Consider the following 10,847-nt stretch of genomic DNA (forward strand, 5'->3'; position numbering starts at 1 on the left):
GGTCAGCGGGAGATCTGCCTGATTAAGGAGTGCTGAATAAGGGCCTAGGACGTAAACAAGAATAGGTTGTGTTTGCATTATAAGAAACTTGAAAATAAAAATCAACATTTCAATAGGAAATTGAAGAATTTCATGTGATATGGGAGGAATTTATCTTCTGTCTAAGGCAAAACCCAGATGTGGAAGAGTGAGGTACATGAGATGGCTAAGGAGGTATTGTGGACAGCCAGGTATTTGTGCTTTGTAAAGTGTTTATTTGTTGCTCCTCCATATTTTATGTTATGTATAGTTTTGTAGAACTGTTTAATAATTTATAAAGATATATTAAAAAACAGGCAAAGCAGGAGAAGAGAGAAATGTTTTTGTAACTTCAAAAAGAGGAAAGTAGAAACAGCAGGGGAAAACATCAATAGCAAAAAATGACTGGACAGTGTGATACTTCAATGAAAAATTTAAATTTTTTATACCATTGACCATGTTTGTCTGGTGAGAGTCTGTTCTGATGTGAATTTCAGGGGGTATTTTAAAAATATTGGCCCATTTCTTTCAAATACATAGGTGCCACTAGAACTAACTGCTCATGAGTTGTTGAAAGCTACACATGCAGGGCTCCCGACAGCAAGACAAAACGTTGCTGAAAAAAGTAAATTATATGTTCTTTTATTTCAGTTACATTCAGCAGAACAATTCCATGTGCTCCATGTTAAAATGTCTACCTTTTTGTGGGCCCAGAGGTGCTGGGGTAGTGGTGGTGATATGCAGGGTCATATTCTTGCCCCCCTGCCCTCCCCAGATTTGCTGCTTGGCTTGTACTGAGCCTGCACACACGGACTGAACATGCTCAGTAACAATGCTGGAGCTGCCTGCCCTCATTCTGCCCCTCCTCCACACACACACTATGGGCAGGCATGGGTCATCTCTGCTGCCTCCCATTGAAGTCAGTGGAAAGACTTCATTGTGTTCAGCTGGCGTTGGATTGGGTTATTAGAATGTGTCCAAATAAAAGGCATGATTCTGCAGATAGTGCATGCATTGAATTAAATGAGAGTATGTCACGGGAGACTTGTCCACACTTGAGAAAGTAGGCGTGCTAAACCCTCTGTCCTCCTATCCGACCTGCAACACAACCTTGGGTGAAATCCTCACTCCATTTAAATCAATGGGAGTTTTGCCAATGACTTCAATTGAACCAGGATTTTATTTCTTGGATCCACACGTGAAAGTGCTCACAATTATGTACATGTGAGCCAGCCTCCATTTGGACTGGATTTGTTGGTTTCTACCATGTAACTCTGCCCTGCATCAGTACCAGAGTGGCAGCAGAATCAGAACTTCGTTGACTGCACTACAGTAGGTATGAAAAGCTTAATGAACCCTAGGCACGTTAAAGATTATATATATTGGGAGAAAAAATTAAAAAGACAATATATTTTGTATAATTGAGAGAAAACATTTTCTGAAATTCTAAATGTTGTAGACTCTTCATAATCAATTATCTTAGTCATCTCTTACGGTGCTACTTACTTGTGACCGGCAGTTGTGTTTGTGTTTTAACGACAAGGAGGAACCTAATGTGTAGAGCTTTCAAAACATGAAGTGAGGGAGTGGCATCCTTTGAGCAAAACTAATAAGGCTCTATCTGCTTAAGTATTTCCCAAGTTTCATCACTCTGCATTATATGAGAATGCACCATTGTTAGGGGACTTTGGGGCATTCTGGATCAAGGAAATGCTTCCTCATCATGCTATTTCCTTTCCCAAACAATATAAAAAATGGCCTTTTCAACTGAATGTGTAGAGCGGGCCATTTTGTTCATTGTCCAATTTGAGCTCCACCATCACAAGATAAACTTTTCAGCATTTGTGTAAATGGCTACATGGTTTATTGTAATTTCCTTTATATTTTCCTGGTGAATTTGTTCTGATTTATACATAAGCTTGGATGTAGAACCCACTCTAAAAGATCTGTGCAGTGAGACTAGCCAAGGAAAAATAAGAGAGCTTTCCTTTACCTGCTTATTGCATCCTGGAACTTCTGTTTATGACCTCTGAACCACCCAAGTTCAGAACTGAGCTGTGAAGTGTCGAGTCCGTGCCATCTGCTTTGGCCAGCATAGGAGAGAGAATATAAAATGTAACGGATTATTGTGTAATGCCTTCTCCAACAACACAGTATTCTGACTGTGCTCCCAATTGGGGCAGCAGAGTGAAGGAAAACAGACAATTACTCTGAACTTAGTTCTGCCTAGCATGGTCCAGGGGATAGAGGTATCTGCTGAACTAATCTTTAGCATTTATAATGCTCCCATCATAGCAGTAGTTAAATGATTGTATTTTAATTCAGACTTTGCTAGTGGCTCACTGTGTCATCCTGGACAAGTTGCTTAGGGCCTGATTTTTCAGACGTGCTAAAAAAGGGAGTCAATGGGAGCTATAGGCACTCAGTACCTCTGAAAATCAAGATCTGAACCTCTTGGCCTCACTTTACCAATTTATAAAAAGGTATAGTACTTACCTACCTCAGTGGGACATTGGGAGCATTACCTAATGTTTTTAAAGTGTGTTGAGGTCCTCAAATTAAAGCCATAGGAAAATTTGTGGAGAGTTAATGTTTCCCAAGGTAGCCTTAACCCTTCAGTGTGCACTCCCAAAACCCCTCAGAATGACAGAATATTGCTGGGGAGTATGGCTACTGGTCCTGCCATAGCCGAGGCACAAGTTTGCAGGGCAATCCAGATGACTCCCTCTACTCAGCTGCTTCTGCTCTCTTTCAAACCCTGACAGTCCCCCAGACCAGGGAAGGAGAGTTTGCAAACTGCAATTCAAGTACAGCTGAGGTGTTTGAGTATGTATTACTCTATTCCTCTCTGAGCACTTTTGCACAGAAAGAGAGCATTTGGGCCTCGGTGAATATATTATAGATCTTTTAGCCCTGTATATCACTTTAGCACAAGTAAACATACATGAACTAGGTTGTAACCAGAGGTTATATGTGGGCTGCATTTGCTGTGCCTTGTCTGATGTTTTTAGGAGAGGATAGACATAGCTATTGTTTTATTATATATTGTAAAGTGGTGTGACTAGGCATTATGGGTGTCTTGAAAATTAAACAAATTAACTGATTATTCTGCTTACTAAAGCATGACTAATTTGGAAAGAGACTGAAGTTTGTATTTCTGAAATTCTGATGTGGGGGTTTGATTTGCCCAGAGATTATTCCAATGTGTGGACTGGAACCTGAGGATCTGATTCACCTCTAACACCAGTTTTACACTGGGTAAATCCATTGACTTAAAGTGAAATTGCTCCTGATTTACACTGATATAAGAGCAAAGTCAGGCCCTCAGTTTTATGATGTATTTAAAGATAGTGAAAACAAATTAAAATGAGGCAAATTCTGCTTTTTGTTTACACAACTGCAAATCTGCAGAGTGTAGTGTAGTAGTGTAACAGAAAATAATTGGGTCCATAATTTTTTACTGAGTTTCCTCATGACAGATTTGAATTTAATTTACAAATGTCTCCATAAATCTCAGTAATATTTCAAGTTGTGTAATTTACTTCTTTAAAAATGTGTTCTATTTTTTCCTTGTTTTCTTTTCTGGAGCCAAATCCCAAAAGATCTTACAACTCTTACTAAATGTTGAGGACATGGTCCTGCAAGGATTACTCTCTCAGATCCCATTGAGGTAGTTTTGTGTAATAAATCCCGAAAGACTGTTGGAGTTGGCCTCTGATGTTTTAATTCACTAGCCTATTTTCCACACAAACATTTCCTGTGTTTTGTTTTTAAAGGTCTCCTTTCAATGATCTTCACTGGTAGCATGCACTATTGGTTTTCTTACACATTCTCTTCCACTGATTCTCTGCCTAAAGTAAAGGTTGACTGATTGCAAAGTGTAATGGGAATGACTTAAATTAATGTTAAGAGTGCTACAAACATTTCCTCAACAACTAAGCAGCAGAAGGTTGATAGCCAGTAAGTCTTTTGTAATTGGAACTGAAGGAGACTGAGTAATTGGATAGGGGTGGAAACAAATGAGTCAAAATCAATGAGTAACTGGTTCTTCACAGAAAACTTAAAAAGCAAGAAACTAATATTCTATTTAGGAAGTTCTGCCCCCATATCTTTTCCCTTCATTTTGCTTCCCTTGTATTTTCTGTTATGCAGGGCAATTGGATGAAAACAGGATCTTTTGTTTCTCAAGAATTCATCTGTTCCTGCTGCTAATTCCCGAGCTGATGTCACTGAGGATTACATGACTTCAGGTGGGGAATAAACAGATGAACTCTGACACAAAGATCCTGTATTCATGCAAGTATCCTAAATAATAAAGAACAAGGAAATAGAAATACATAAAAATGATCACTCAGATTTTTAACACATTTTACAAATTCTGCCCTCACTTACACCACTGCAACCCCATAAAAGCATTAGGATACTCGCCCATGTGGGAACACATTCTGACTCAATGGGTTTTGCTGAAATGCCAGTATCTGCTTCAGTTAAGAGAGCTGTGTGGCTAATACGAACAATATATCTTTTAAAAAGATCAAAACAACAAACGTACGATTGTTAGTGACGTAAAAAGCACTTGACAATGTCTTCTGTTCAAGTGGGAACACAAAAATTATACTCAAAGTGCTTTCCTTCTTGGCTGAGTATCTATTATTTACTACTTTTGAATTCAGTTTTAATACGCAGTAATAACTAGCATAAGGAAATAGAATTGTAACACTAATTATAAGAGTTTCTACTTTGCCTGGATATCTAAAAAAAAATAGTATTTTTTTCCCCTAGGACAAAAAATGTAAATTGCCCAACTACAGGTTTTGAAATTTTAAACAGAATAAATGTTAAGTTATACAGTCCTCAGAATATGTTAATTAAGCTTAGCGGCAACATGCATGTGATATTTTTTTAATTTGAACACTATAGAAATGAAACCACATTACTGACCTTTTAAGAAACCTTGTCTCAGTAACATGGTTTATACATGAGTTCAGTAACAATAAGTTACTTCACTGCATGGCAAACGAACTATTGACTTTGTACCAGGATGTGGGCAGCTCAATGGAGAAATCTCTGTGGGGGGAAAACACTTTTCACAAAGGAAACAGCATACCACCTTTGTTTCCAGCTGGAATAAAATGTCTATTAGAGGAAAGGATTTTGGTTCAGTTACTTTGACTATTGTTGGCTTATGGAACTGCCAGTTAAAAAACCCTACTGCTTATTGCAGAAGTGTAGGATTTGACTTTATAAGGACATCAGGAAGGGTTTTTGAAGTGTTATGAACAGGTGAAAGAGGGGGGACATGTCTGTCCTCCATTTGGGAGGACTGTTCCTGTTCAAGTAGATCTGTACTTTTTGGAATGGGTGGCAGGGCCCTGATTTAGTAAAGTACATGCTTAACTTCAATCCGTCTACTCACCTGCTTAAAGTTAAGCATGTGCTTAAGTGGCATTCTAAATTGGAGCATTTGTCACCTTTTGACTTGCAAACCATGGGCCTAATCTATCATCATTGATGTCAGTGTCAGCAGGATCAGACCCCAATGTTGCCTTAGGCAATACAAATATAAATATAATACACTTATAGGGGAAGCACATGTAAAACAATTTTAAAAGACAGGAAATCATCTATTTGTCAGGCTATCGCAAAAGGCTCACGAGAATTTGTATTAGATTGTATTCTAGTAGTACTTACAAACATGATTTCAATTTTTTCTGATGTGTATTATACAGAGTGGGAGTTTAACTTGGATTGCATATAATTACATTAAGTGTAAAATCTCCTTTCAAAATATCTACACACTGCCAATCTGATTTGTTACATGCAGATATCAGACAGCACCTGGAAAAACAGCACTTTATGGAAGTTGCATACTTACCATGAGCAGTTAGAATCTCATTCTAATGTGGATGTTTTTGATTTTCCTTAAGAGGCTGATAGCACCTGTTAAGGTGGTTAAATGGACTTTCTGGGTGTAGTATATTACAATAAAGGAAGCTGCTTTTCTTTTTTTCCCCAAATAGCCATTAACAGTTTAACTGAAGTGGGGATAAGCTATTGTAAATGCAATGTTGGCTACACTAAGTGTGTGTTTTAATGGAAAAAGCATTAACAAATTGGTACAAAATAAATGCCCTAAGCTGCTCAGTTGTCTGTATTGATAACTATAGTTTGTTTCATCACTGGACAAGCAATATATATGAAACCTCTTGTTTTCCCCTAGACCCATATCAGATGAGTTATGTTGGTTTCAAAGATTGAACATTAATAACTGCAACTCAAAGTGGTAAGAAAAATAAAGTATATGGAATTAAGACCTGAAGAACATACCAAAATAGTTTTTATCATGTACTTTTATTAACAACCTTACACAGCAGAGTTTTGCAAACCAATCCATTACTGAGAATTGGAAAAAAAAAATCTAACATTTGACAGAAGAGGCTTTGGTTATAAGTGACATTGTCTACAGCAGAATTAAACTATTGTAAACCAAACAGCTTGGGGGGTGAGGGGGAATTCTTGAATATCAATCAAAAGAATTTTTAACAGGAACACATTTGGAACATTTACATACAAACAACAGAAAAACATTTTCTAAATTTTAAACAGTCACTTTCTACACTCTAAAAGTGTTTAGTTCACGTATCTATACAACCAGACAAGCACTAAAACTTCATGAACTAACCACTTGTCCACAGGTCCTGCCTAGACACTTTGCCATCAACAAGAAAGTGTTTATATAAATAAGTCAATTGAACTTCACAGAAACTAAAAGAAAATATAAAATTCCAACCGTAAATAAAACTGTACATTATGGTCAGTCTTGTTTTTTCTGAAATCTTGTGTAACTTCTTAAAAAAAATGTTCTTTATTACAAAATGATGAGAAGGAGACTGTGTTAGCTGGAATGAAAACTTGAAGACTCTGACTCTGTAGAAACAGAAGAATGTCCCCCACGTTTACCTTTGGAAAGGATCTTAAGGCTCGATCCTCTGCTAACTGATGTCAAGGCATTTTGTGCTGATGTTTTGAATTTGGCACCCAAGAAGGCATAAAGAATCGGATTCAGGCAACAGTGGAAAAATGCTATGGCTTCTGTAATAGAGATCCATTTGTGTACTATCGTCTCAAAGCTGCAGTCATGCCTGATGACTCCAAGCAGGATGAAGGTGTCTGTGCTGATGCCAATGTAGTAAGGCAGCCAGCAGGCAAAAAAGGCAAGGATGAGAATGACTGTAGTCTTCAATGCTTTGCGCTTCTGGTGACCCTTGGAGTGTGACAGCTTAGAAATTATAATACAGTAGCAAATCAGGATTATTAGACCAGGCAACACAAATCCTACCAAAATATGCTGAAATCTGAATGAAATCAGCCAGTTGTCATGAGGGTAGACGCGATCACATACATACCTTCCATCTACTTCACTGGTACTGGCAAAGATTATATCAGGCACTGTCAAAAGCATGGCTGGTAGCCATACGCCTATGTACACTACCTTTTCAGCTAACAGCTTTCTTGGTCTCTGGCTATTGGTAGCATGGACTATCGCCAGGTAACGATCTAAACTTATGAAGGCCAAAATCAGGACACTGCTGTATAGGTTGACAGTGTAAATGACATGGACTGTCTTGCACAGAAAGTTCCCGAAGTACCAGCTTATAGCTGCATCCACAGACCAGAATGGCAAAGTGATGACAAACAGGAGGTCAGCCACTGAAAGGTGCAACCTGTATTTGTCGGTCATGCTTCTTAATTTCTTCTGGTAGCCCATGACAACGATAACCAATCCGTTGCCAATGATTCCGGTCAGGAAGATGATGGAGTAGATGACTGGCAAAAAGATACGGTTGAAATTAGCATTTTCATGCCCAAAGCATGGCTCTTTGAAGTCCCTGTAGTCACGGCCAGAACCAAGCTCATCAGTGCCATTATCAGGAAATTCAATGGTGAACCCAGAATACAGCTACAATAAAATGAAAGAAAAGCTGTTAGACCTCAACTCCACCTCTGCTAAGACTTTTCACTATGTACAGATATTTTCACATTAATGTCTAAAGAGCCTCCTAAGAAGGTATGGTCAGGGGACAGGAAAAGCCATCCAAATACTAATAAAAAAACCATAGTAAAATGAAGTTTATGTTAAACTTAATTATCAAAACAATATTTAAAATTTTTGATCACTTCTACTTCATTTTCCCCTTTGGGAAACATGAACCTTGGGAACAATGTTTGTGTGTGGGGAAAGGGCGCAAAGGATAATTGCCACTCTCTGAAATGTTACCCTGGTTTCAGTACACTTATTGTATCATGTTTTTAGCAGATTCACCTTACCAATGGAAAAGGTCTATTGCATCGTCTAGCCCATCCCCTGCTACTGTAGGATAGCTCTCCCAAGAATATCACTCATAAGAACAGTTTCATTTTAATTCTTACTACAGAAGTGTAGAGGTCCATAAATAAGCATCCTCTAACCAGTAACACGGCTTCCCCAGATCTCCCCCTAATTCAGCTAATGCTATCGAGAGAAAACAATAATAGTGAGGGTTCCCTGCAGAGGAGCAACTGACAGTTCCTCAGAAGAGGTGACCTCTTAACTAGAGGAGATCCACAACCCTTAGAAAGGTCACCATGAGCAAACATCTTTCCCTCCCTCTGCTGTGGTTGCAGGGGCCCATGGGACTAAGAGGGATTGTTGGAGCCGAGCTGGTGTTGAATTATGCCCGCTAGTGAAAAAAGGAAGCGAAACAGTGGAGGCATCAGGCATGCAAGTGCATCAGGAAACCACCAACGGCTAAGCACCAATCTGGCAAAGCAATACAGGCTGGAAGGAATGACCACTCTTATGCAATTACTCTTTATTTATATACATATAGTATTTGCATAGGGTTTATGCATCCTAGGAGATCATAAGGAGCGAGAGTGTGGGTACTCATAGTCCACCACCACATCTCCAAGGTATCAGGCGGCTGATGCATCCTGGCTCGAAAGCACTGCAAATCCCCAAATCTGGTAGCTGGCCCCAAAATTCCACTGACTAAACTGAAAAAACAGTAGAGCCAACAACAACAATCCAGTGCTGCAAAACCTGTATCCAGCACTTTGGGCACCCTAGGAGCAATTTGACTCGTTCTGTGTTTAGACACTGGAATTTCGGGGCTGGCTGCAACAAATAGGCTTGCTCCAAGTGGATCCAACTTTTCTTTTTTTTAGCAAACTCATCACGGCGGCACCATCCGCCCGAAATCTTACATTGTAACAGCGCGCTCAAGCCAGCACGGACAGCCCTTGTCATTAACACTGGGAGAGAAGGCAGCAAGGACCGAAGGAAAGTGTTCGAAATTCATCGTTCACTTCAAGTCTGACAGCTCCGCTTTAAAACGCCTAAGGGGCCGCAAGCAGAGCAAGAGGCTGGGGACCAAACCCCGCCCTTTCACCCTCTGCAAACCCCGCCAAGTTTTAAGGGGGCTCAGAGCCTGAGTGCGGGACTCAGCGCAGGTCTCTCCGCCCGCCCTGCAAGTCCATCTCCGGGCGCCTCCCAGGCGCCCGCTGTGAAAGGAGGGAGAAGAGAGGCGAAGTGCACACCGGATCCCGTCAGGCGAAGGCAGCCGCCGCCTCGCCCCTTGCGCCCCCCGTCTCCAGCCGCGCAGAGAGGACGCGCCTGCCACCCGCAACTGGCCCCAGGTCTCCGTGCACTTTTGTTGGCAAACAGCTGGCACAGGGGTGCCTGTGCGGGCTCCTGGCGGCGGCCCCGGTGCAAACAGCTCCCGCGCCGCGGCAAGCGCTGGGGGCAGGCTCCCGCCCGCGCCCCGTGCCCGCCTTCGTCCCCCCAGCTCCGCCGCACTTACGTCCAGGGTGTCCGCGGCGTCCGCCATCCCCGCCGCTCCTTGCCTCCGAGCTGCCCACGAGTCTCGCTGCGCTCCGCAACTTGCAGCCGCGCCGCATACAATCCGGAGTCCCTCGGGCGCGCCCCGGACTCTTATAATCCCCCCGCTCCTCCTCCTCCCCCCCCCACCCCCGCGCTCGGTGGCAGCCTGCCTGTGGCTCCTCCCCGGTGGGGGGTGTCCGCCGCATATGCCCCGTCCGCCAGTGAGCATGTGCGGCTGCCCCAGCCCCAGCCGCTGCCTGCGGGTCCGGGGGTGGCGCGGGCTACCCATTCGGGGAGGGGAGGCTCTGCCAGGCTGCTGCCGGTGCCCTGCCTCTTGTCCTGCGGCCGTTCCCGCGGGGCGCCGGGTACCCCGACAGCCAGGGCTTTGCTCTTGCACTCCGCCTTCCTGCGGAGAGTCTGCTCTCCACCTCCGGACTGGAGCTGTGGTAGCCGGCGTTGGGGAGGGGGGAAGCAGGCTGGTAGCCCCTCTCAGCCAGTACCCTGTGCTGCGCCATGGGGCCCTGGCTCGCTCTCATAACAAGGGCACTGTGCTGGGGGGCATGCCGGAGGAGACCCAGAGGAGGGAAGGACGCTCCTCCAAGTGGCCCAAAACCAGTGCTTAATTTGTAATGAAATAAGTGGGGGGATCAAGCAGTTTTTTTAGTTTCACAACTGACCTGGCAAGCCCAGAGGTGCCAGGGCTATGAACTGCCAAACCTAGAGGTGCTGAGGCTCAGCCCCGGCACAAATTAAGCACTGGACCCAACCCTCTCTTCCCCACAGCTGGTTTTCAGCCCTAGCCCAGATTCAGAGTAGCACACATTTTGTGGAGTGTGCAGTGGGGATAAGGGCTAGCAAATAGATGGAAGTGATATGAAACGGTGTCAGAATGGCAGGATTGCTGCCCACAAGATCTCCAAATTGATGAGTCAGCACCCCTAAAATTAAGGAGATTGACTTGAAAAAG

At 42.6% G+C, this 10,847-nt stretch overlaps 1 protein-coding gene across 1 annotated transcript; it reads right to left on the minus strand.

Annotated features, from left to right (window-relative positions):
- Positions 1-6,350: 6,350 nt before the first annotated feature.
- On the minus strand, positions 6,351-9,993 carry CXCR4 (C-X-C motif chemokine receptor 4). Its single transcript, XM_073305364.1, has 2 exons — positions 9,861-9,993; positions 6,351-7,978 (listed from the first exon to the last, which is right to left on the minus strand). The coding sequence occupies exons 1-2, from the start codon at positions 9,885-9,887 to the stop codon at positions 6,914-6,916; spliced, it is 1,092 nt and encodes a 363-aa protein (XP_073161465.1). The 5' UTR covers positions 9,888-9,993; the 3' UTR covers positions 6,351-6,913.
- Positions 9,994-10,847: the final 854 nt, after the last annotated feature.

Source organism: Lepidochelys kempii, chromosome 11 (genome assembly GCF_965140285.1).
Source record: "Lepidochelys kempii isolate rLepKem1 chromosome 11, rLepKem1.hap1, whole genome shotgun sequence".
Taxonomy (NCBI): domain Eukaryota; kingdom Metazoa; phylum Chordata; order Testudines; family Cheloniidae; genus Lepidochelys; species Lepidochelys kempii.

Bases quoted from the DNA above. Each gene is read 5' to 3' on its own strand.
- CXCR4 (XM_073305364.1), bottom strand. From the start codon at position 9,887: ATGGCGGACGCCGCGGACACCCTGGAC. The intron at 7,979-9,860 runs GTAAGTGCGGCG...ATTTTATTGTAG, and splicing joins ACGCCGCGGACACCCTGGAC to CTGTATTCTGGGTTCACCAT.